This window comes from Orussus abietinus, unplaced genomic scaffold, assembly GCF_000612105.2.
Source record: "Orussus abietinus isolate OABI.00-Male unplaced genomic scaffold, Oabi_2.0 scaffold16, whole genome shotgun sequence".
NCBI lineage: Eukaryota > Metazoa > Arthropoda > Insecta > Hymenoptera > Orussidae > Orussus > Orussus abietinus.
Window position 1 is genome coordinate 635,269 of NW_019394714.1, and position 24,676 is coordinate 659,944.

At 44.2% G+C, this 24,676-nt stretch overlaps 5 protein-coding genes across 15 annotated transcripts; 2 read left to right on the forward strand and 3 right to left on the reverse strand.

Moving 5' to 3' along the window:
- Positions 1-79: 79 nt before the first annotated feature.
- On the reverse strand, positions 80-10,461 carry LOC105696763 (PDZ and LIM domain protein 3). Of its 2 annotated transcripts, XM_012419479.1 has the most exons (10): positions 10,262-10,460; positions 9,506-9,636; positions 8,610-8,769; positions 4,124-4,279; positions 3,662-3,712; positions 3,177-3,265; positions 1,061-1,205; positions 935-973; positions 654-732; positions 80-423 (listed from the first exon to the last, which is right to left on the reverse strand). In XM_012419479.1, exons 1-9 carry the CDS (start codon positions 10,373-10,375, stop codon positions 670-672), a joined length of 948 nt encoding a protein of 315 aa, XP_012274902.1. In that variant the 5' UTR covers positions 10,376-10,460; the 3' UTR covers positions 80-423; positions 654-669. The 2 variants fall into 2 exon arrangements, with proteins under 2 accessions (XP_012274902.1, XP_012274901.1); XM_012419478.2 differs by lacking the exon at positions 654-732 and having other exon boundaries at positions 10,262-10,461.
- On the forward strand, positions 1,214-3,262 carry LOC105696766. Of its 4 annotated transcripts, XM_012419486.1 has the most exons (5): positions 1,214-1,854; positions 1,967-2,021; positions 2,611-2,742; positions 2,814-3,050; positions 3,123-3,262. In XM_012419486.1, the coding sequence occupies exons 1-4, from the start codon at positions 1,784-1,786 to the stop codon at positions 2,814-2,816; spliced, it is 261 nt and encodes an 86-aa protein (XP_012274909.1). In that variant the 5' UTR covers positions 1,214-1,783; the 3' UTR covers positions 2,817-3,050; positions 3,123-3,262. The 4 variants fall into 4 exon arrangements, 2 of the variants coding, with proteins under 2 accessions (XP_012274909.1, XP_012274908.1); XR_002762253.1 differs by having other exon boundaries at positions 1,220-2,545; positions 2,817-3,050; XR_001103742.2 differs by having other exon boundaries at positions 1,226-2,545.
- A 996-nt stretch (positions 10,462-11,457) lies between the features above and the next one.
- LOC105696761 (isovaleryl-CoA dehydrogenase, mitochondrial) lies at positions 11,458-14,042 on the reverse strand. Of its 2 annotated transcripts, XM_012419474.1 has the most exons (8): positions 13,820-14,042; positions 13,628-13,717; positions 13,325-13,546; positions 12,657-12,984; positions 12,317-12,410; positions 12,036-12,126; positions 11,807-11,975; positions 11,458-11,743 (listed from the first exon to the last, which is right to left on the reverse strand). In XM_012419474.1, the coding sequence occupies exons 1-8, from the start codon at positions 13,952-13,954 to the stop codon at positions 11,610-11,612; spliced, it is 1,263 nt and encodes a 420-aa protein (XP_012274897.1). In that variant the 5' UTR covers positions 13,955-14,042; the 3' UTR covers positions 11,458-11,609. The 2 variants fall into 2 exon arrangements, with proteins under 2 accessions (XP_012274897.1, XP_012274898.1); XM_012419475.1 differs by lacking the exon at positions 13,820-14,042 and having other exon boundaries at positions 13,606-13,692.
- A 437-nt stretch (positions 14,043-14,479) lies between these two features.
- LOC105696753 (DNA-directed RNA polymerase III subunit RPC2) lies at positions 14,480-19,650 on the forward strand. 3 transcript variants are annotated; one of them, XM_012419454.1, is made up of 18 exons: positions 14,480-14,535; positions 14,620-14,714; positions 14,861-14,959; positions 15,037-15,191; positions 15,296-15,472; positions 15,554-15,845; positions 15,916-16,073; positions 16,144-16,249; positions 16,326-16,511; positions 16,582-16,695; positions 16,777-16,977; positions 17,054-17,331; positions 17,417-17,556; positions 17,702-18,294; positions 18,374-18,620; positions 18,704-18,868; positions 18,952-19,082; positions 19,158-19,541. In XM_012419454.1, the coding sequence occupies exons 3-18, from the start codon at positions 14,882-14,884 to the stop codon at positions 19,539-19,541; spliced, it is 3,405 nt and encodes a 1,134-aa protein (XP_012274877.1). In that variant the 5' UTR covers positions 14,480-14,535; positions 14,620-14,714; positions 14,861-14,881. The 3 variants fall into 3 exon arrangements, with proteins under 3 accessions (XP_012274877.1, XP_012274879.1, XP_012274878.1); XM_012419456.2 differs by lacking the exons at positions 14,480-14,535; positions 14,620-14,714 and having other exon boundaries at positions 14,751-14,959; positions 17,054-17,127; positions 17,281-17,331; positions 19,158-19,650; XM_012419455.1 differs by lacking the exons at positions 14,480-14,535; positions 14,620-14,714 and having other exon boundaries at positions 14,882-14,959; positions 19,158-19,650.
- A 59-nt stretch (positions 19,651-19,709) lies between these two features.
- Positions 19,710-24,623, reverse strand: LOC105696756 (ralBP1-associated Eps domain-containing protein 2). Of its 4 annotated transcripts, none has more exons than XM_012419462.1 (7): positions 24,573-24,623; positions 23,784-24,099; positions 23,190-23,685; positions 22,162-23,094; positions 21,807-21,871; positions 21,525-21,738; positions 19,710-21,316 (listed from the first exon to the last, which is right to left on the reverse strand). In XM_012419462.1, the coding sequence occupies exons 2-7, from the start codon at positions 23,955-23,957 to the stop codon at positions 21,141-21,143; spliced, it is 2,058 nt and encodes a 685-aa protein (XP_012274885.1). In that variant the 5' UTR covers positions 23,958-24,099; positions 24,573-24,623; the 3' UTR covers positions 19,710-21,140. The 4 variants fall into 4 exon arrangements, with proteins under 4 accessions (XP_012274885.1, XP_012274884.1, XP_012274886.1 ...); XM_012419461.2 differs by lacking the exon at positions 24,573-24,623 and adding an exon at positions 24,330-24,529; XM_012419463.2 differs by lacking the exon at positions 24,573-24,623 and adding an exon at positions 24,330-24,529 and having other exon boundaries at positions 23,784-24,110.
- Positions 24,624-24,676: the final 53 nt, after the last annotated feature.

The following is a 24,676-nucleotide window of genomic DNA, read 5'->3' on the forward strand; positions in this document are numbered from 1 at the left end:
GATACCACTAAAAATGGATCGATGGACAAGGGATTCACTAACTTTCGGGCACCGATCTCAAGAATAAACGACACGCCTCTTAAACATAATTAACAGTATATTTCGAAAATGTCGTGGCACTGTAGGTCTTAAAAGTGAAACCCAGCGTTCGATGAAATCTCGTTTTTCGTTATATCGTTAGAAGCATCCCGAATTAGACTACAGGTTCTCGCAGTTTCACAAATTTCAGCGCGCCCAAAAATCACTTTGCGCAGTCCCCCTGCTTGCGTATAATTAAATAATATCCATAAGTAAGCTTACGTTAAGTTCAGTTCAAATTGGTAAGGTGTATTAGTAATCGGTTTGGCCAAGCACACTGTACATAATCCTCTTGAAGCTGTTGCTCTGGTGGATTTTCTCGCCATCGTCGTCGAGGACGTTTATCTAAAATTGGGGAAGAGACATTTTTATTCATTGCTTGATGTGGTGTATCAGGTGTTGCGTGCGTTTCTTCGAGTGTTTTCCAGTCCCTAGTCGCTACCGATCGGATGAATTATATCAATTACAAAGGCAGAAAATGAAACGACACAGTTTTTACGTTACAACTGGAGAATACTCGACACAATTGTTTGGCTGTAAGCACGTGTGTTTAGAATTACACAAATCAGACGTACAATTGGCGAGCAAACTTTAATATCCGTTGACGCGATCCTTAACGAAAGGGAGAGGGAAGGGGCGCCTATAATTTCCACCCTTAATCAGAGAAACGATTATCAATTAATGATTCATCATGCTCCTCTTTTCAAGGGTTAAAAAAATACTACGTAACCCCTTTTACTAAAAACAACGTATCAATTCTGTACATATGAATCATGCTCGATTGTGCACAAGCCACGTTAAATACAATTGTATGAAAAAACTCGTGCTGATCTGAATACATGTCACGAGTACTTACGTATGCTGCTCCAGGATTCCTGGCAGCGGACGGTGGACCCTGTAAAAAAAAATTGGAAGTGCCTTCATTTCTGTTTTATATCATCGATTTCACTCGGTATTGACTAAATAAAAAAATTCAAATTACCCTGTTATGGTTCGCCTTGTGTGGCGAGAAGACCCCTGTGCGAGCTGGCTGCTTCACCTCTTGAACGTAATCCCCCAGGGCCTCTTCTTGTAAAGCCTTATAGGCCTCGCTCTTGCTTGGGTCGTACTTCACCGGCTTCTTGGAGCTAAGTATTTCGTTCACCAGACTTTTAATGCACGCAATCTCATGTGCCGTTAAAGTCTTTTTGTTACTTGACTGTCCTCTGTTAACCAAGCGCCCAAGCTTGTTTCCGTTCTGGCAGGCAGCCGAAGCCAGTAGCAACGTGCCTCGTCTCGCAAGTTATAATCAAGCATTGGCATAAGTGTTTAAGCAGCGTTAAGTGTTAGGTTAGGTTAGATGCTAGCATTAAATAACAATAAATACTAAGTATTACGTGTCAAGTGGTACGTACGTTACTAAGCTCGTGTCATGCAGTTAAGTCCATTGTTTATCTTGCTTCTTTTAACTCTAATTCTCCCATTTTCCTCGATTTTAGGAGCAGGAGCGATCGCTAACGGAGGAAGCCGCTAATCGCTAGGGGGAGGAAAAAAAAGATGGCGGCGACAACGACGCGCAAAGGCAGCCCAACGATTCACCGTTTTGCCGTATTCTTGGCTCGAGCTTCGACCTATTTTTGCATTTTTATGCCCGAGGGAATTTTGGTATCCCGGGAGACTACGTTTCCGCCTTTTTTCCCGATTTTACCGGGTAAAAGAGCGTAAAATGCCGCGATGGACGAAGCGAGGACGCGCGCAAGATGGCGGCGATTTTCGAGACCTCGCCAAGGTCTTCGGGTATTTCGAAAGATTTCTGAGAATATCTGGGCACGATTCGCGGCTTCAAATATTAGAAATAACTGTCCCGTGTATCTTGCGAGACGCTTCACGGGGTAATTCGCGGTTTCAGATACAGAGGGGAACGAAATACCAGAATTCGACGACTCCGAGGGGGAGGGTGGAGGGTAAGAACCGAACAACCTATTCGCATTTAGACGATCTTCGAGCGATTAAATGACGTTCTAACGGAGAACTGGATATCAATGTGGAGTCGAAAACAGTCGAAAATGTCCGGCGAGTTTCGAAATTGACCTCGACGCCTGTCCAGCGACGCCCACGTACGTCTGGATGACATTGACGATCGTATTACAATGCTATTATTAAATATTTACGGGCGTGAATTAGGCGACGATACCGGGCAGGATCCGCCAAAGCCACGGAAATCGATATCGAAATATGTCGGAATCGAAGTGGACTTTTCAATTCTAACCTATTAAAGCCGTTTTACCGAGACGTTCCGAAGTGTCCCAAACTTGAGGATCATAAATCCCGGGGATATTCGCTCGCGATTCTGGGTCAGATTTGTAACTAAAGTCGTTTTCGCGGTTGCCAGGCAAGATGTTGCGGTACAATTTCGAAACCGTCCCGGAGACCTAACCTCGTCGCGATTTAATTCGGCTTATTGAATTGCGGCCACACGTTCTTCGAGGTACCCGCTTTGGCCTGCTCTCTCATCGCCCTCGCCTGCTCTTCTATCTGTTGTCTCTGTTTCAGGAAGGAAAAGTCTATGAAAATGCTGCAAAACAAACAGAGCAACGATCAGGAACCCTCGTCTGTGTAGTAACCGAACGTGAACATGTGGTTCGGGGACTTTGGAAGATCTTCGTTATCACGTGCAACGCGACGGTACCCTTTACATCCCTCCAAGTCTTTAAGTTGTTCTTCATTTATGGAAGTTAATTGTTTTTTAATTTTAGTAGTAGCACTCGGCGAAAGCCAGCTCTAGTACGGGCCAAGGACCAATTCCACAGTGGGCTCCGAGTCTCAAAAGTTAACCAAGACGAAGGATTCCAGGAGTCAGAACTTCCAAACTTTGTTCATACATCGTCAATTAATTCCTCGATACAGTGAATTGTGATATGAGGGTGATTTAGTGATTAATCGGTTTGCATGGAGGTGACGACCCGGAACCAACTGCGGGCTTGGTGAAAATGGTAATCGGCAAGTGTTCTAGTGCAAGCTCTAGTGACGTGGCAGCTTTCTAATGTCTCTTTTTTCGTTTCTAGCTGGTTATCACTATCGGTGCATCTCTCCGGAGTCTTAGGGAGCAGCCTACTTACGGGACGGCCGAGGTTTGACATTTAATCGTGTCCGCGATATTTTGCTCGGAGTAGAGGCCGATCGGAGAATTGAATTGCTTGTGGACGACCTGTTGAACAGAACGAAGGGAAAGCCGGCAAGTTACTTCAAGACTGTACGCGAAGAACGAAGCGTGAGATTATTCCGCAGAATTAGTTGTTTTATTAAACGTGAGTCGGCGTCACACAGCTCTTGTGATCTGGCAAGTGGAAGTACGGTGCAGTGCTAGGACCGGTAGAAGAAGAAGCCGCACTTGTTCTCGGCGTTATTATTGATTATCCTGCGAGTTACGGCGATGCTCTACGGGGAATTTACGATGAACGGAACGAGTCCAGGGCGTTCCTTGGAAGGCTGCGACTGTCCCGTCCGGAATTCCGACTTCTCGGATAAATGCGTTAGGGAGATAAATCCGCGAAAGGCGGACCGAATTCTAAGCGGAAGCGATTGATAGGAAGTTTGGTCAAACCTTTGGAACTTCGTTCGGTCCCAAGACGCGCTGAAGTACCGATTCCGCCACCTGGTCAGACGTTTTACAAAATGTTTACACGTTAATTCCATTGCGCTAAGTACGGACCTATGCCAACGTGATTGCGTTCGACTGATTAGCGAATAACTTAAGGGGGCCAGTAGGTTGTGAAATGCGTTTAGAATTGTCATCGACAGATCGAAAACCCCCTTAAGGGGATGTGAAAGTGGCATCCGAAGAGTCAATCGTTCACAAAACTGTTCTTCCAACTGGGTGCGCTGAATCGTTTCAAACTGTACAACATAATTGTGGAGGATATAAAGAAGGTCCTGGCACTCATGAGAGTTTCATGAACAAATACTCTTTGACGCCCCTTTCCCATCACCTTAAGCTACTCCGACGAATCAATTCCGCGGCGATAAACCCGTAGCATTACGGTCTCTGTAATTTCTCTTTACATACTTTTTGCTTCATGGCAACCTCCGGATGTGCCACCTCGTAATGATGAGGAGCTGCCCGAATCATCGGGTTTGGGTGGTGGCGAAGGTAGCACTCGCCGATCGGTGCGTCCTTCTTGACTTTTGCTCCAGGCAAAACCAGAGGAGTCGTTCGATATGGCTGTAAATGCGAAAGATAATGACACCCTCGAGTCGGGTCGCTCTTTTCAATTCTTCATGATTTTCCGCGAGGAGATCGTTATATCATTATTAGAAAATTCTTGTCTTCTAGATTTCCCCGAAGTCTGGTCGGCGAGTCTATTGACGTCTCGAGCAGCGATGGCCAGGCTGTCGGAACGACCTACCGGCGTTTTATTTTGGTATCCATTGCGAGGGCGAACGGTACGTTATATCGAGACCACGAGAGATTGATTAACGCGTCCCGGCATCGTCTAATGCACTCTCGTTACCCTAAAAATATTCCCTTCAATCGATCCTCGAAGTATTTTGTATAATTAACTCCAAGGGACTCGATATATCCGTCAAATCGTTTCCCTCGTGAAATCGCCAAAGAGGTTTTCCAAGATGGCGGCCATCTCGGATTCGCTCTTGGAGCGACGAAATACTTTTACATTCATTAGCGTACCCCGGTATTTTCTAATGCACTCTCGTTACCCTACAAATATTCCCTTCAACCGATCCTGGAAGTATTTCGTGCAATTCATCCCAAGGGACTCGATATATCCGCTGAATCGTTCTCTTTCTGAAGTGGTCGAAGGATTTTCTAACATGGCGGCCATCTTGGATTCGGTCTTGGAGCGACGAAAGACCTTTAGGTATATGTCAGTGAGATTCTCCTCGCTCGTGGGCGGCTAAATCTCTCGAACCCTTCGTCGGCGTTTATTAATTCTTTAGAGCCGCGTAATGCACTGTCGATATTTTTAGCGTCCGGGCGAAAACCGGAAATGTCACCTCCCGTCCGTTCCGCGTATAGATTTTTTGGCCCCTGCGAAAGCGGAGCGAGCAGGTGAATTTAAAATCTTTTGGCTCGAGGTCGCGAGGCGTACAATGAGAAAATTACATAAACCTCGGTAGCGGGTAAAAAGCTTGGCAGGGAATCACTCGTTATGTCACCACGCCAGATTTTGCGGAGGAAAATATCCTCGAAGAGGAAACGGGAAGAACGTCGAGCCCGAATGTCGAGGTTCCTATTGACTAGCCTTTCAAGGGCCCTGGCCAGGTGTCATTTTTGAGCCCCTTATATCGTCAAGGGAGGATATTAATAAAACTAGTTAAACGAATGATCGTTCTTTAGCTATGTCGATAACGATACCGCTGGATGAACCATCCATAATATTCTGATTTTTATTCCCTGAATTTAATTCTGGGATTTTAATCGTTAGATTTTAACTCTATCATTTTTATCGGCCAGTCTTTATTCTCTGATTTTAATTGTGTCATTTTTGTGTATTTCTGAGGTACTCGAAGACGAGGCTGGAAACCCAACAACGTCGTCATCTTCTCTCGGCTTTTCCGCCAGGGAAAATTTTTTTCCCCTGAATCGAGTGGACGTGAATCATCAAAAGGAAAGTGATTATCAACAAAAGAGAGAGAGAGAGGAATAACGATCAAAGCCGAAGTCTCAGCTCAGAGGGATCAAAGCTCTCGCCAGGATTTTCCTGCGAATTCGCTTAGCGAAGAACAGCTCGTCGAAGAGGCGAGGGTTATGTTTATTTCAGGCGGATCGGGAATAAGCGTCACTTCTGTAAAAACTATAATTATTCAACGCCCTCGTATTTTTGTCCCGCGACTCGCAGAATCGCGCATAACCGAACTTCCTCCTGGAAGCATTGCGAAGTCGAGGTAGAGAACCGTTTAAAAATTTCGATCTCGTTCAGTTAAGATTTCCCACTAGAGCCTCGAAATCCTCGGATAGTTTCTATCGAATCTAGGCTTAAAAAACGTCAGAATGTAACTATATTAATTTTATACAAGTTAGACCCAAAAATCCTGAAGCTACTCGAGGATGAAAAAGGTATCTCACTTCTTGCGCTGAAAGACGTATATTATATATAAGTTTTAAATAGCCAAAATACATGTTTTATATGCAATCGTTAAATGGCTGAAACATGTACGATTTATGTCATGCAAATTTCCAGAAGACGTCTTTCGACGCCGAAAGTGAGGTAAGAGTTCGGACGTAACTCTTGACTTGCGTTTAGGAGGCTTACACGAGGTGAAGGTTTCCGACCTGGGGAAAGGACGTTTCCTGGCATTTTTTTTTCATTTCCCCAGCTCCTCGTCGCCATTAGAAATGGGTCAGGAACGTCGCGTTACACGTTAACCACGGTATACCCTGAAAATAGACGAAGGCCCCGGCTGGCAAAAATAACGCGCACTCGTGTTTGCTGGTCCGGCCAGGACGCGATATCCAGCGGATTTTTCGAAGGCCTCCCCTTTCCTCGAGGGCCCCCAAAATTGCCAGCGATGCGGCGAAACCGCAGCGGGATTCTAGATGCGTCAAAAGAGGCTTCAAACCCCGAGCACGAAAACCGAGCTATTAGGGGAACGCTGGACCGTGGCCTAGGTCAGGGTCAAGATCGGTCGAGATGGTTCCGAGATTTTCGAATTTCCTTTAGAGCGACTTCTGAATCCATCAATCAAAGAAGACGGTTCTTGAAATTTAAATCCAAGTGTCACTGACATTCCCAGCAGGAATATATAGGGTCCGTAAATTTAAGTACTTCATTAATGTACCTGCGAAGGAAGTACAGCGAAGGGGCTATGTAAATGGGGCAAATTGTGCAAACAGTGAAAAATTGTCGCGATGAGGAAAATCGGTCTTAGAATTATAATTAGTGCAAATGGAGCAAGATCAAGTCTAAGAATGATATTACTCGTCCCTAGTCCTAAGGACGACCCTGAAGAGAAATTAGCGATAAATCTCTTCGGTTCGAAGTTTCTCGGAAAATCCCGGATTTTCTTCAGCTAATCATCTGGTTTTATTCCAGGAAACGACCTGATCGTACCCAGTAGACGGCAGCTTCCTCTTCCTTCGTGGGATGGTCCACCGTGTACCGGTAGGAGGTCGTGTAGGCCGGCATCCTCGAAGACCAAGGAGGACCTCTTGGAATTAAAGGATTCACCTCCTCTTCGGGAAATGGAGGAGGGACTCTTTCCTGGCTCTTCAGGGCCTTCTTTCGACGAGGAACCACCTTCGAGTCTCTCGGGGTGCGTATAAAGTCGGGATTTCGTTCGAAGGATTCAAGGACTCCTTTTTTACCAGGATCTCCACCTAGCAAGGGAACTCCTCTTCGAGGGTCTTCTTCGAGGGAACTGTCTTTCGAGAACCGTGCGACTCGGCAACGCGCTCGACTGCCACTAGCTGCGGCGATTCCGGACCGACTCGCTCGCCCCGGCCGCAACTCCTCCGTTTTCGACACGTCGAATTTCAGGGTGACCACCCAACGCGTCACGGCGTCGCCTCTTTTACGTCAGGGTCTTACTGGCCGCGGCGGCTGTCATACAGGCCGCGGCGAAGGTAGAAAAATAAGCGATACGACGCATACATGCAGATCATTTAATCTTCCACTTATCTTTTTTAGATCAAATATTAACAAGAGCGAGAGATCACCGGGACGATTTGAAGAGAGGAAGAGCGAAGCTCCCTGCACGAAAATCGAAGGGTATCAGAATACGCGAGTTCGATGCAAAGGCAATATTTATAGAATCGCGGGATTTCCGGCTTCGAGCCGAGCCAAGGAAAATATTCACACAACGTAAGGGGAATAACGACCTAATGATTTTATCTTGCCTCCCAAATCAGACCGATTTCATTAAATCCCATTGTTAATCTCGGCTGTTGATCCTTAGAGCTCTAATTTCGATTCGGTGGTAATTAAGTTTACGATTGCAGGAATTACCGAGTCGGCTGGGTCTTCCTCGATATCCGGAAGCTGCTGAATTATTCCCGATGAACAATCAACAGCTGGGAAGATGATCTGTCCAATGATGAGCTCCACCCAAGGAACGAACAGCCGATGGACCTCGCGTGATAATTTTCACCGGTTCTACGAGATCAGTAGGAAGACCAGAGCTCACAAATGGGATTTTTTAGTCGAAAGCCGCCGCTCCAGGAATATGAGAAACTACCCTCTGGAGGGGAAACGAAGGCCGTAAAAATGGCACTTTAAATGACACTTTGTATGACACTTTGAACGACACTTTGCACCGACGAATTGACGTTACTCTAGCACCGATTGGCCGGAATGGCGGTCGAGGGTTCTATACTTAGAAGGGCCTGGCTCTTTCGCTCCGAAATCCCGTCGAGGCTGCCGCTCGTCAATCCGCGACTTTCCGGTTACAAGAATTAACGCTTTAATCGTGATTACCTAGATTTTACGGCGATAGGGTTAAGGAGCGCCTAACGAGGTCCCGGTTCATTAGGAGAAATTAAACAATCGGGGTTTGATTAGGATAAATTAAACAATCGGATTATTCCCAATATTTACCTGCGATAGGTAGTGCCTTTCCTCCCGAACTTCGTCAAGGTGTTGATGAGGTAACTCGAGGGTGTGCGGAGAATGCGAGACGTACTCCTCGATCGGTGGAGTTGGCGGAATCGGACTTTTCGGCAGCTCTTTTGGATAACCCGATTTCTGGAGCTTCTGCCTGTTAAATGATAACAGATTACGCTTCGCTGAATTCCTTCAACTCCCGAATTCGAGTTCCTCATCGTGAAAGAGCTGAAGAAGAGTGGAAGAGCGACCATCTCGGGGCCGCCACGTGCGTCTCAATCCGTAGCAAATATATATATATATATAATTTATTCTTTGCATTATTTTAAGTATCACTATACTCATATTTCTCCCCGTTGTCCAGTTTGTTCTTTCCTGCGCTTGTATCGAAATTTTTGTCATGGTTCTAATTTTTTCATTCATTGAATACGACGCTACGGATTTATTTCCAACACGTGGCGGTCCCGAAAAGAAATTGCGTTATGATGTTTTCGAATTGCCTTTGCGATCAAGCATTGCGAGACGTGCGATTAGGCATAATTCCGCAGCGGCTTTCCCTCTTTTTCCATATTTTACCCACAAGTATGAAATCGAGTTTCATTTCTCATTCTCATTAAGCGCTCTGCATTTTTTTTAGGAGGATTTCGAAGTGATTAATTAAGCAGAGATGCTTAGTGGAATTTCAGATTCCCCGTAAGATTAATTTAACTCGAGAAGGGTAAAATGTTGCAAGCGCGGTGCAGGGGATTCTTGTGATTTCTTTTTTTCTCCGTTTCTTATTTTCTTTTGACAAACTGTAAACCGCAGTCCTCTCGCTAATGATCGACCGGACAACCGGATGCGACGATGATGCATGATCGCAGGATGGATTTTCTCTCGACGGCTCAGACCTTTCGACGATAAGTCTTACAGACTCAGAGTTTTGGAGGAGGTTTTGGGCGTCCACGTGCCTCACGTCTCGCACGTCGTACTCGTCAATTTTCTTGATCACGTCACCCTTCTGCAGATTCTCGTTCTCGGACTGAAACAACCGAGGAAAAACGTGAAATCCTTTGGCAAGGCCGGAATTAATTATTTAGGCGATCTAAATGTTCCTTGATAAAGTGCGGCATTATGTGGAACATCATTATCGTATTATGTAAAACGAGCTCGGGCGACGTTTGCTAAATGCGTTGCTGGCATTAAGACAGGCTTCGATCGCCGGACTTTTGCCAGGTTTTTACCCCTCGTTAGAAAAGTTAGATACCGGAAATTGTTTAAATAATACCCTGGCGTCTTACCAGATACCGTACTTCGCCCCTCGTCGCCTCGATTTTTTAAAATCAGTTTCCTCCTCATTTTTCAATTCACAATCTGGCGTTTATGTACAAGAATGTACTCTTAAGGTGATATGAAAGAGACATTCCATATCTATAAATCCAGAAAAATATTTCAGAGAAGCTGGAAGATTATTAATATTTTCAGGTTTTTATGTATAGAATGACTCTTTCGTATCGCCTTAAATTGTCTGATATTTGCGAGGGAAGTCTCTTGGATTTTTACACGTTTGTCATGTCAGGCGAATCGTGATTTAAGTCCCTTCGATCTTGAAGCGAATCATTGTATTTTTCTACCGATCGATAGTGATCGATCGATCTTCTACTCACTCGGGTGACGATGATCGGAGTGCCTAGATCGGCTCCGCCGGCGATACTGATGCCCCAGGGTTCGTACCTGGAGGTTCTTTTCAACTTGACCACCAGGGTCTGCTTCCTCGTCATCCTCGAATGCTGATCGATCGAGGATCGATCGATCCGTACTAGAGCCCCTTGCCGTCAACTACTGTGTCTTGACTAGTATGCTTTGACTTTGACAGGCCTAACCCGACCAGGCTCGTTGCCCAACCAGTAAAGCGTTCTACCATTTTGGCCTCATTTCGAATTGGCATACGCCTTGTATTGTTCTGGCTCGACCTGCATTCATTTCTCTGGTATTTATGTCTATAGAAGGCCTAAGGCGACGCGAAAAGGGGTTTTTCATATTTTTTACCACCACTCCGAACTTTCGGAAATCCTGCTTAATTATCATTCTAGCGGTTTTGAATTTCCACGTTCCTTGAAAAATTAGTTATTCATATTTTTACCACCACCCGGCATAATTTCTCATTCACCTTTACTTCCAAAGTTCATCCGAACTTTCGGAAATCCTGCTTAATTATTTTAGACTGGAAACTAACGAGCCTGGTCGCGTATTTCTTCCGATATTCGCCTATAAAAATCTCCGATGCCATTAATTTTATTTTCATTTTTATTTCAATTATGACTTTATCTTTGATTTTAACTTCACATGACCGATGGAATTATTCGCTGTTCTTTTTTACTCTTCGCTTCGGCAGTTTATCGCGTTATCGTCATCCGTTGCCTTTGGGTCGACTCGTAAATAATAATGATAATTTTTTAATTCAAAGAAACTGCAAATTCTGGATAATCTCGGGTATCTTTGTCATTTATTCCTCGATGCACTTACGTAAGTCTCGTAATAGGTGCCGATGGTGAACTTGAGGGCCATTTTCTGGGAGGGATGAGATTTGACAAATTTCTTTTTCCGGCTTCCGGGTTGCCCAATCGATCTGCGACGTGTCGATCCAATTACTCGGGCTGCACCTTGATTAATGAGTTTAAATCGAGGGTTTGATAGAGGGGAGAGAGAAAGAGGCATCTCCCTTTGGGCACCTAAATTAGCAACCTATGGCGCGAAAGGTTAATCGATTCCGGCCATTGGATCGATCCCCTGATTTAATTTCCCCCGACAGGAAAATTCCCTCTTCGTGGAAAATTAAAACGGCAGATTTAGGAAAAAAGAAATTCAACCAACGAGGCGAAGAATTTCAAGAAACTCGATAGAAATCCCCCGTGCGACAAATTGATATACAACGCTTAGTTTAAACAATATTTTCGGAGTGTCTTTATGAAATAACGTGTAAAAATAGAGATCTAGAGTAATAAGCGTTAGTTTTTAGGAATATTCCTCGGTTATCGCTCTGCCGATCACCATTCTTCGGATTTCGCTGGTGCCTGCTCCGATCTCGTAAAGTTTTGCGTCCCTGAGGAATCTTCCTGTTGGGTAATCGTTAATGTATCCATTTCCACCTGAAAGCGACATTTTTAATGATTATTTATCCTCTAAACGGTTTATCCATTAATCGCGTTTACCCAAAATTTGAATCGCATCCAGAGCGACTTTTGTCGCGTTTTCCGCAGAATATAAAATGACGGAGGCGCAGTCTTTGCGATTTGCATGTCCGGCGTCGCAAGCTCTTGCCACTGAGTACAAGTAACTTCTGCTGGCATTTAAACTGGTGTACATGTCCGCAAGTTTGGCCTGAAGACAAAATATTAACTACAATATGATAAAAGGCCTTAGATTAAAAAAGCGAGATACCTGTATCAGCTGGAACTCGGCAATGCGTTTTCCAAATTGTTTTCTTTCATGAGCGTACTCGAAGGAAACGTCACAGCAAGCTTGCATAATTCTGAAAGGAAATTTGAGTAACTACCCTGGTAGAAAGAAAAGTTCATAAAATTGAATTGCGCCGAGCTGATCGCAATTTTTAATAAGCGACTGTCTCGTGGCGGAGACAATTCAGGAACTACTTTTACAGCGAATTTTAATTTCTAAGATCATTGCACAATGTGAATAATTAATTTCATTTTCTCTCTTACCCTAAAGGACCACCGGCAAGAACGAGTCTCTCCAAATCGAGGCCACTGAAAAGAACGTAGACGCCTTTATTCACCTGGCCCAAGACGTTGGAAACTGATAACAGAGGTTGAACATCTTGAAGAGTTAAGACTAATCAGGGAATTTTCCTCCCCACTGAGCGAAAAGTATTTTTTAAAAAATTCCAGAACTCCAATAGACATTTTCCTACTTGAAGGCAATTTGTACGTAACATCATTTCTTTTTTTTACAGGTTCATTTCCGCGCGATAGAAAATCCTGCTCTTCGTGAAAGATACATCTTTCGCCCAGCGTGGAGTAAGTCTTTTTTTTTTTTCTTCACCAGGAACATGGCAGTCCTCGAAAATTAATTCCCCGGTGCTGGAGCCACGCATGCCAAGTTTGTCGAGCTTTTGCCCGATGCCGAACCCTTTCGTGCCCTTTTCTACGAGGAAAGCTGTAATTCCATGTTGCGCCTTGGCAGCATCCGGATCCGTCTTGGCGTAGACAATGAAGATGTCGGCAGTGGCAGCGTTGGTGATCCAAAATTTGCTCCCATTCAAGACATAATAATCTCCGCTTCTCTTCGCCGAAAGCTTCATGGAGACGACGTCGGATCCAGACCCTGACTCCGACATCGCCAAAGCTCCGACATGCTCCCCGGTACATAACTAAGGGACATGAAATAGTAAAATCATACAATTGTTAAAATGTAAAATCCCAAACCCTAAAATCGTAGCTACACTGAGAAAAAAAAATTAGTTGACTGAAACTTTGTTGCTTAAATCATATACATATATATATATAATTGCAAGGAACAATTATTTCTCTCAAGAAGGAAAATTATATCGTTGATTTAAACGAATCTTGTTTACTGTTCAAGCAACATATCAAGCCTAGCACTGCTTCGATCCGTTTCATATATTTTCCTTTTAATACTTTTGATTACATAGGTAATATTTTATTCTTACAGACGGCGACTTTCCTTCGTTTATTATTTATGGACCTTACTTTCGGCAAGTACTTGTGCTTCTGCTCTTCAGTGCCGTTCCTGTGGATCTGATTTACGCAAAGATTAGAATGGGCACCATAACTGAGACCGATCGCACCGGAAGCTCTGCTTATCTCCTCCATAAGAATGACATGGTCCAGAAAAGTCCCTCCACTTCCTCCGTATTCAGGCTTGACAGTGATTCCCAGGGCTCCTAATTCGCCCAAATCCCTCCAGAAAGGCTGCGAATATTTAATTTCACATCACTAATAATCGCATGAATTAATAATAATTTTTATACCATTTTCAGAACCACGAGTTACCCTCAGCTCGTCGAAGAAGTCCTTCCTGTCCAATTCGGCGGCCTTGGGGGCCAATTTTTTCTGCGCGACGTTGAAGACCGATCTACGTAACTGAAGACCAGAAATGTTTAATTTTTAGGCGCAACTATTTTTTCTTTTTTTCTCTTAGAGAATATTTAAGAATAAGGAACATAATTTTGAAGACTGACAGACCTCCTTTTGCTCCTCCGTGAGTCCGCAGACATTTTCATTGATCGGGTAATATTGCGAGGAAAGTCTAAGGTTGCATTTTGTAAAACTTTTCACGAGACTTCCTAGTCTCAACCCGCGATTCATGACACGCGACATTGTTCCTTGAGGAGTTTCACAACACTAAGGAGCGTTATCACTACGTATCAAAGTGTAGGTCGTATTATGATAATGTCTACTCAGTGGTGTTCATTCAAACCGATAGTAAGTTTGGAGTATCTTTTAAGAAGCAGTGTCCGATTAACGGAGAAAATCTATTCCGATCGACGAAAGCGATCAGCTGTGTCGGCTTCTCGCGTTTAATTAAAAATCCGTTTAATACGATGGGACTATTATACGAGATAACCGACTCCGCTGAAACGTCAGAAATATCCAATAATGCCTGCGATAGTTATCTCCCTTCGTTATATAGCTTCCTTTAAATTCAAATAGCAGGGAATCTCATTAGCTCGGAGCAACGTGTACGTTTAGATTAATAACCCGAAGTCGTTGGTGGCAGTGACCTATAAGATGCTATTAATGGAATCTATTGTCGGTTCGTCGTTGCGATCTTTTAATATTAGTATTGGACCGCTAACAACGGGTCACTGAATTCACTTTCGAAAGACCTCGCTGTGGATCGGGGTGACAATGACACGGTTACTTAACTCGTACTTCGTATCTCTAGTTTTCGGTTAACTGTAAGTTTAATGCCCATTTAATAGTCTTGGAAATAGTCGACAAGGTGAGTGAAGTATATTAAATATATGTTTCCTTATATTTAGGGCATGTATCGTTTTATTTCTGATGTCCGCTTTATGCTATGTGCGATTTAAATTTTCCCGGCAAGATGGCGGTCTGGTCACGTGATCACCGATAGGTGAGTTCGCAATCTATGTTTTCGCGCTTTGTGCTTCGCGTCCACGTGTATGCTTTGCACCTGATTGTATTTATGTGAATTTGCATAAACGTCGACCGAAAGTGCGAAAATCAGGCTTATAAACTATGATATATGGTTTTTTTCAGAAATAATAACTAAGTTTAAACATGGGGGAGATGAAAGTGAACGATTTAGAGGATTTCAAGGCTGACCAAAAGTACCGTAAAGTGGTAAAATATATACAAGTGAGTAGAGGTTATGTTTGGTAAGTTTAGCATAAGTACGAAAAATTTGAACGAAATTAAAGGTAATATTTGTTTAGAATAAATGGAAGCTCGTCCCAGCATTTCTGAAAGGCAGAGGACTTGTCAAGCAACACATCGACTCGTTTAATTATTTCATCAACGTTGAGATTAAAAAAATTGTTAAAGCCAACGAGAAAGTGATTAGCGACGCAGATCCATTATTTTATGTGAAGTGAGTTATTTAATAGCATCATGTTATGATGTATTTTCAATTAGGAAATATATGCTTCTAAGTTGCATAATTCAAATTCTGTAATAGTTGTTTTTTTTCTTCAGGTATTTAAATGTGTACATTGGTTCTCCGGATGTTGAGGAAAGTTTCAATGTAACTCGTTCCACCACACCGCACGAATGTCGCTTAAGAGATTTAAATTATTCTGCTCCGATTACAGTAGACATAGAATATACTAGGGGTCATCAACGTATTATTAGAAATAACTTATTAATCGGAAGGTATATAATACAGAGTACAAAACGAAATGTATGTGAAAATTCTAAAGTATAAAATATACTACATGAAATTTTTTCTACCAGGATGCCGATAATGCTTAGAAGTTCTAATTGTGTTTTGACTGGAAAATCGCATTTCGAGCTGGCAAAGATGAACGAATGCCCACACGATCCAGGTGGTTACTTTGTTGTAAATGGTCAAGAGAAAGTAATTCTCATTCAAGAACAGTTGTTGAGAAATAGAGTTATTTTGGAAGATGACAGTAAGGGATGTATCATCGCTTCCTGTAACAGTTCAACGCATGAACGAAAGACTAAAACTAACGTAGTAGGTAGAGCTGGGAAATATTACCTGAGGCATAATATCTTCCAAGATGTAAGCGTTTGTTTTTTACTTGGCACTTATTTATTTTTTATCTGTATTATACTTCCATCATTACCTTTAGGATATTCCAATAACTCTACTATTTAAAGCCATGGGTATTGTAAGCGATCAAGAAATAATGCAGCTCATCGGAACCGAAGAGGAATTTATGAAAAAATTCTTACCTACGTTAGAAGAATGTCATGTATTGTGCGTTTTTACTCAAAATCAAGCATTAAGGTAATTTGTTTTTCAATCATATTTCTGGGTCTGACAATGACGAATTAAAATTTCTCTCTTGAATTTTAAGGTACCTAAGTAACAAACGGAAACAAAAAAGATTTACAGTAGCCAAGTCAAGTGTTATCGACGAAATGAAGGACACTCTAGCTTCCAACATTTTGTCACACGTTCCAGTAAGTATACGTGCAACGTTCTGCTCTTCACTTCACTCTTAGTCTAGGCTGTCCAGCTGCATGTGAATTTGTGCAGGTTGTTGACTGTAATTTCAAAATGAAAGCCACTTACATCGCACTAATGATCAGAAGAGTCATGCAAGTCCAGCGTGATGGAAAATTGGTGGACGATAGGGATTACTATGGGAACAAACGACTGGAATTAGCTGGATCTCTTCTTTCGCTGATGTTCGAAGACTTATTCAAAAGATTTAACTGGGAGGTAACTGTAATTATTTACTCTAATTTCAGGTTCTTGAAGAGAATTATTTACGCAAGTTTTATTTCTACAGTTGAAGCAGATTGCAGATAAGAATATACCAAAGATAAAGGCAGCTCAATTTGATATCGTTAAACACATGAGGCAAGATCAAATCACCAATGGATTAGCATTCGCCATATCATCTGTAAATTTTATTATACACATTTCAATATTTATTTCTGTTGTGCATTTATACACGTGATTAATTTTTTTTAAATCTTGGCAGGGTAATTGGACGATAAAACGGTTTAAAATGGAACGTCATGCCGTAACTCAAGTTCTTTCCAGGCTGTCGTTCATCTCTGCTCTTGGTATGATGACTCGAGTCAATTCTCAGTTTGAGAAAACTAGAAAAGTTTCCGGTCCCAGGTCTTTGCAACCTTCACAATGGGGAATGCTGTGCCCCAGTGATACTCCGGAAGGAGAGGTTATCTTCTCGTCTCTTTAATTTAAAAATAAGATACCAATGAAACACGTCTTTATATTTTTAACTCTGATAACAGGGTTGCGGACTGGTTAAAAACTTGGCTCTTATGACACATATTACAACGGAGGTGGAGGAAGAGCCCATTATTAGGTTAGCGTTCAACCTTGGAGTGGAAAATGTCAATATCCTCGGAGGAGAAGAAATTAATAAGAAAGACGTTTATATAGTATTTCTAAACGGCAACATTTTAGGAATTGTTAAGAATTATGTGAGGCTAATCAACGTTTTTCGGATGTTACGTAGAAAAGGACTTATGAGTGGATTTGTCTCTATTTATCCACAACATCAGCATAGGTAAGTTATTAAAGCAGTCCACATAATAGTCACCGCTTTAATACTTTCAATGCCAATGGCAATGTAAGTAATTGTTGTCTGGCAGATGCGTTCAAATTAGTTCTGATGGTGGAAGGCTGTGCCGTCCTTACATTATTGTGAAAAAAGGAGAACCCCTAGTTCAAGCCGAACACATTAAACTGTTGGAACAAGGTGTTAGAACCTTTGAAGATTTTCTACAAGATGGTAAATTACAAATATGTACTTCTTGGCTTAGTTTGAATGAAAGCAATTTTTTTAATTGTGCCTTAAACAAGAACGATGAGCTCTGAAATTAATTGCTATTTGCGACTAAGTGTATCTAAAGCTCGTCTTGTGGCAATATTTGCAGGAATGATCGAGTACTTGGATGTAAACGAAGAAAACGACAGTTTCATAGCATTCAACGAGTCACATATTACTTGGAAGACGACGCACTTGGAGATCGAGCCATTCACCCTGCTCGGAGTGTGTGCTGGTCTGGTACCGTATCCTCACCATAACCAAAGTCCTCGAAACACGTATCAGTGTGCCATGGGAAAACAGGCTATGGGAACGATTGGATATAATCAGAGAAATCGTATCGACACTTTAATGTACAACTTGGTGTATCCACAAGCACCGATGGTGAAGTCGAGGACCATCGAACTCATAAATTTTGACAAACTACCAGCTGGTCAAAATGCAATCGTTGCAGTCATGTCGTACAGTGGTTACGATATCGAAGATGCACTTATCCTGAACAAGGCTTCGATCGATAGAGGTTACGGCAGGTGTCTAGTGTATCGAAATGCCAAATGTATACTGAAGAGATATGCAAATCAAACCTATGATAGAATAATGGGTCCTTTGATCGATTCTACCAACAAGAAGCCTGTCTGGAAGCACGATATTATCGACAGCGATGGAATCGCATCCCCTGGAGAAATGGTTGAAAATAGGAAGGTTATACTGCTACGTCTTCTGTGTTCAATCTCGTCTCCACCTGGTCGCAAAAAATTATCATCGTACTCTATGCTTCCAGGTGATGGTTAATAAATCCATGCCAGCAGCAACTATCAGCCCGGTAAACCCAGGTAATGTGCAAGCTCAGACCGAGTATCGAGAAGTCCCGGTTGTATTTAAAGGTCCTGTACCGGCTTACGTTGAGAAAGTCATGATATCAAGTAATGCCGAGGATGCGTTTTTAATAAAGCTTTTGCTGCGTCAGACTAGAAGGCCAGAAATTGGAGACAAATTTAGTAGCCGGCATGGTCAGAAAGGAGTGACAGGTTAGTTTACGATTTAATTATGAATTTTTTAAGCAACTTGTACCCGATTATGTGAATCTGGCTCTTCCATTATTCTATTCCAGGCCTAATAGTTGAGCAAGAAGACATGCCTTTCAATGATTCGGGTATTTGTCCAGACATGATCATGAATCCTCATGGTTTTCCATCTCGAATGACAGTGGGAAAGCTCATCGAGCTACTTGCTGGCAAGGCTGGCGTCATCAAAGGAGAGTTTCACTATGGAACAGGTTCATTGTTAAAATATATCTCTGCAATGCTTTTTATATTCGATTCGACTTTATCATAACGTAAGATATTTTTCCTTCTGCAGCTTTTGGCGGGTCTAAGGTAGAAGATGTCTGCGAAGAATTAGTGAAGCACGGTTATAACTATCTAGGCAAGGATTGCTTCTATTCAGGTATTACAGGAGAACCATTACAGGCCTACATTTATTCCGGTCCGGTGAGTGGATTTTCAAATCTCTTCTATTTTTCTCTTCTGAAAAAAGGATACGCTAATAGTAATAATTCCTTACAGGTCTATTATCAAAAATTAAAGCACATGGTTCAAGACAAGATGCACGCTCGTGCTCGCGGACCAAGAGCTGTATTAACTAGGCAACCGACGGAAGGTCGATCTAAGGAAGGTGGACTAAGATTGGGTGAAATGGAGCGAGATTGTCTAATTGGTTACGGAGCCAGCATGATGTTGATCGAGAGGTTAATGATATCCAGCGATGCATTCGACGTGGATGTCTGCAACACGTGTGGTCTAATGGCTTACAGTGGATGGTGCCACAGTTGTCGATCCAGTGCCTGCGTGTCAACAATATCCATGCCTTACGCTTGCAAATTACTCTTCCAAGAGCTACAGTCGATGAACATAGTGCCAAGACTGACCCTGAAAAATTACTGCGACTGATTAAAACACCGAACACATTTGTCGAAGACTTTCTTATCCTTCAGACGTCACTATGAATTCTACACGTCTGTCTTGTAAATAGATATACATAAACGATATGCCTAAATAATCCGTAAAATGTGTCCACGCAGTAGAGCAGTATTACCAAAGGGGAAGTTACGCCACCGGTTAGAAATGTAATTTGAAATTTTATTCACGAGAACGTCGTTGCAGGTAGCACCTAGGGATGCTATCGGTGAGAAGGGCACAAGCTATGAAAACGAAAAACCACCACGCATTCCTGCACAACAGTACCAACACACAAAATATATCTATACACGTATATGCTCTTCGGCAGAGAATTCGTCACCCAGTAGTTGGTACACAAGGACAAGCGCAGCTCCTCTTCACCTCTCTTCTCGACATTAAATTACAGTCTACAACTCCAATGACTTACACGGCGTAATATCTCTGTTATACGTTAGTTAAATTGAAATATTACCCGTCTAAATTACGTCTCGTAGACATCTCGGCTGCGACACACATTTCGGAATATACATATTTCTCGCTCCCTCTTCTCAGGTGTTCCTCCTTTCCAAGGAGAACTATCGGTTCGCAATGGTTATATATTAATTCTAGGACGCGGCCTCGTGCACGCAGACTTAACATCGACATCTCCTGAAATCGTTCGCAGATACTTATAGGAATACGGCGAAACGTTTCGGCAAAAGTTACTTTCATAAATTACTTGGTACCCTCGATACATCACGCGAGGTGTAGAACATCTTAAGCGAGGACATTGGAAATATCTTAACACACAGGAACGATTCCACTACGACGTGGATCCCTTTGACCGAAGCAAAAGCGTCCTTCCCTTGTTCCAACGTACTCTGCGAATCATTTCTAAGTTCCACCGTGTTCCGCGGATTACCAAGGCTCTTCGTTCAATGACGGAGACTGAAATTCGTTTAACGAAAAGCCGGAGAGAGGAGCGTTAGAAATAGTTGGCAACGCGAACTACCTAATAATTAACATCGATATTCCACCGTAAAATACAAGACATCTCGAAGACCGCGAGGGCCATTTTGATTAGACCCTAGTTTCTCTCTCATTGATTATTCGCTACCTCCATGGTCGACTTAGCTGCGAGGTTCGTACGCGTGAACCCTCCGAAAATCGCGGCAGGAAACGAGCTTCTCTAGAAGGTGTACAACAGCAAGGGCAACAATGACGAAGACGACGACGGCGACTAAAACCTACCGACGAGAATCGGGACCGGAGTATTCGGAGACAGGAGATTTAAGGTGAGTATACCCAGACCGCGAGGATACGTCCAACGAACGCTTAACGAACGCTTCTTGTTTGATTCCAGATATTCGGTGCAGGGAGAAGATCCTGGCCGATGAACGCGAAGATGTCCTTTTGTACGCGAGGCGTCTCGGAAAGAAAAGCGGCCGAAAGACCCGGAGGCGCCTCTCAGCGACCTCCAGAGCTTTGTTCCCAAAGGTTCGAGGTGCGCCCGTCGCCTCCGTTAAGCGTCGCTTTAAGACGCGGAATTCCGTTGGACGTTCCGCGTAGCGGGAGGACGTAAGCGAGATTTACGATCCGAAGGAACAACGATCAAGTCAGCAGCATGAGCTTCGCCCTGAGGTTGATCCTCTCCTGGAGAGCCGTGGCAAGCTCTCGAGTCAGCTCCTCGCAAACCAGTCGCAGCTCGGCGTTCTTCTCCCTCAGTTCTTGCAGAGTCAGCCTCTCCTCTTCGGCCTCTTCCTTGCCGGTATCGTCTTCCCCGGCCTCTGCGATAGAAAGAAGAAATTTCATTAGGATTAATGTAATAAGGATTAGCATTAATGTAATCGATTACGGCTCCAAGTCGCGTCGAAAGCGGCGGCGGCCGGATACAACATACGAGCGCAATAGTTCTCGAAGATTCCGCGCGCGGCGCTGATGTATGAAAATCGTATTAGAGCGAGGTAAAGAGATCAGGGAAACCTCGGTTCTTACTAGAGGCCGGTTTCCGATAGATGTGGAAAGCCCCGCACGCTCCTGCGAACTGTTGCTGCATCGGCACGATATTTTCCTCCGAGCTTGGAAGGCCGACCGGGTCGTCCTTAGGAGAGAACTGGGAGAAATCCGCGACAAATCCTGGAGTGTCGTTCGCCGACCTTTGACCGTCGCCGCCCTCGCTCCTCTGGCCAACTAGTTTCCTCGGGGAGGTCTGCAAATGAAGAACGATTTAACGAAAACCCCACGAAGTCGGATCGTTGCTTAAACGAGCGAACTCACGATTCCTGGAGACACCCTGGGTGGCACGAGCGGCGGAGCTCCCAGGAAGTTCTGCCCATTTTTTCCTGGAAAATCATTTCCTGGAAGATCTTACTTGTTTATCCATACTTATTTCACCGAGCAGTTTCGCAGCACGCACGAGTAAAAATGTAGATTTTTACCTGCGCAGCAAGTGAAAATGTAGATTTTTACGCGTAAGTGAAAATGTGGAATTTTACGCGCAAGTAAAAATGTGGAATTTTACGCGCAAGTAAAAATGTGGAATTTTACGCGCAAGTGAAAATGTGGAATTTTACGCGCAGCACGCAGCAATCGAAAACGTAGTTTTTCACTTGCAAAGTGAAATCCGACGTACCAAGTTTGTTCAGATCGAGACTGGAGCTCCTGGTGTGAGTTCTGTACGGCCTGGGAGGCGGCGGAGGTGGAGGTTCCTTTTTAGGGGTGACGGAGACGGCGTCCTCGGCGGAGGGCTTCTTGGCCAGGGGCCTCTGCAGAGGTGCCGCAACTCCTAGTTGCAACTGGGCGTCCTCGTCCATGAGGCCAACCGCGTCGGTGCCGACGATGGGGTCTGTGGCCCCCGAGGCGAGAATGGCCGCTTCCGGGGTCAACCTGAGGGGGACCGGATGGAGGATCAAGGGGTCCCTCTCGAGGGCCGACTTCTGGAAGTCGAAGTTGACCGGTTTGGGTCCAGGGCTGGTGAGAGAGCCGCCGTTTCCGGTCGGCGAGTCGACGAACTTGGTCCACTCCTTGCTCTTCTCTCGACCCGGGGATCCAGCCCGGACGACGCTCGTCGTCGACGAGACGGTTGTCGCCGTGGCGGCAGCGACGCTCGTCGTCGGGCAAGTCGTCGTTGCCACAATAACGCTCGCGTTCGTCGTCGCCCCCGAGTTGGAGATCGACGTCGCCGTGCTGGCCGTCGAGCCGGACCCCGAGGATGTCGTGGCGGCGCCCAAGGACGGCCTCTGTGTCGGCAACGGCAGCGACAACGACGGCGGCAAGACGTCCGGCAAGGGCACGTGGTTCCTCCTCAGGACCACCAGGTGCATCGCTATGTAGAACTCCTGCAGACTCAGGGCTCCGTCTCTCGTCACGTCGGCCAGCTGCCAGATGTGACGTAGCTCCGCCACCGGGAGACGCGATTTCTCGAAGAACATCCTCGCGACTGGACCTGCCAGCAGACCCTCCGGGTCTGGCTGCAGCTGGGCAAACTGCGCCGCGTAGTATTCCCTCTGCTCCTCGCTTATTATCCACACCTCCTCCGGTGGAAACCCTGATGACTCTCCGTTACCTTGAATATTGTAGTCGTGTATAGTAAGTGGATATTTAAATTTGTAAAATTAAATAACAGCATTCAAGCTTAGATGTAGAAATAAAAAGGCTCACCTTCCCCGTTCTCGTTGCCGTCGTCGCTGCTGTGACGCTCCGAACTCTCCTCTTCGGTACCCAACAGCTGTCTTTGCTCTTCGTACACCAACAGTCCTTGCCAACCACCGGTTACCGAATCCAGAATCGTTTCCCCGGCCAGGGTCCCTTCTCCTCTCTCCTGTGTCACGCTGTTCGTCGGAGTCGGCGAGTCCGTACTCCCTCCTGTCTCTCTTGGCGACTCGGCTTCGCTTTCGCTTTCGGTTGTACTTTCTGGCACCCGATGCCCAGATCTACCGATTGCCCCTCTGGTCGAGTCAAGATTCCTCCCCCCATCTTCTTCGGTCGACGAAGGCCATGTAAACCTTGGCAGTGCTATTACATCCAGCGCAGCTGTCACCGAATCTTTATATATCTCCAGTCCTGCCTGATGAGCCGCTACGAGTTTAAGAGCTGCGTAAAACTGTTTTCTGCCGAGAATCTTGTTCCCCTTTGCATCCGTGCAGATTTCCAATATCTGTGAATAGAAGGAACAAAATTTTAAGCGTGCCAGAAGTTCAGTCAAAGACTTAATCCAAATAATACAGAAATGGACACGGAAATCGAGATTCCTACCTTAGCTATGATATCACGGGGTAGATTAGCAGAGCGCAAGAGCTCGGCAAGTTTAGTAACAGGAACGGTCTTGCACTCGGCATTCTCGCAACAGTAGATAAAGATGTCTCCATAATACCGGTGTTCCGTCTCCGTCAACTCCAAATTCCCAATCGATATCGAGTCCCAGTCCATATTGGAGGAATGTCTCGGTCAAGCCTGTATCGTTAATTATTCAAGAATTGGCTAATTCATACCATGCCAATCAACTCGTTCTGAATTGAATAGCCTATCCGAGGCAGTATCGGGCGCTGCCACCGATAACTAGCTGCCACACCTGAAAGAACACTAGATACGTTATTCCTCAGTCGTAATATCAATGTTTGATACAGCAATCGAAAGTAGTGTTTGTTAATGTACGCCCCCCGCCAGAGAAAGGGTACTAGACTCCAGTCAATCAAATTTATCGAGAGCGTCGATCGTCTCCGCCTTCTTTACATTACGATTGCTCGAATTTAAGTCGACACGAAACGACATATGGCCTTCCTCGAATTACTGAATTATTACCTGTAAACCAGGCGAGTCATACGGTAGATGAACCGCGATGACAGTTTTCCGACAGCTCCTAATTACACCGAACGTAACCTAACATAATCTAACCTAACCAAACCTGCCCAGTCCATGAATCGTGAAAGTAGAAAGCAAGACAACCATAAAGTAATATAAGTTGCCGATAATACACTAGCGATTCTCGCGAGAAAAACAGAATAATACCTCCATTATGAAAATAACAACCGACCTAAAACTCACGTGTTGGATTTTTCCGCAAGAATACCTAGTATCACAATTGGCTAAACCAGCTGCTAATACACAACGAAATACAAATCACTTTTAAATGGAAATGAAAGCTCATC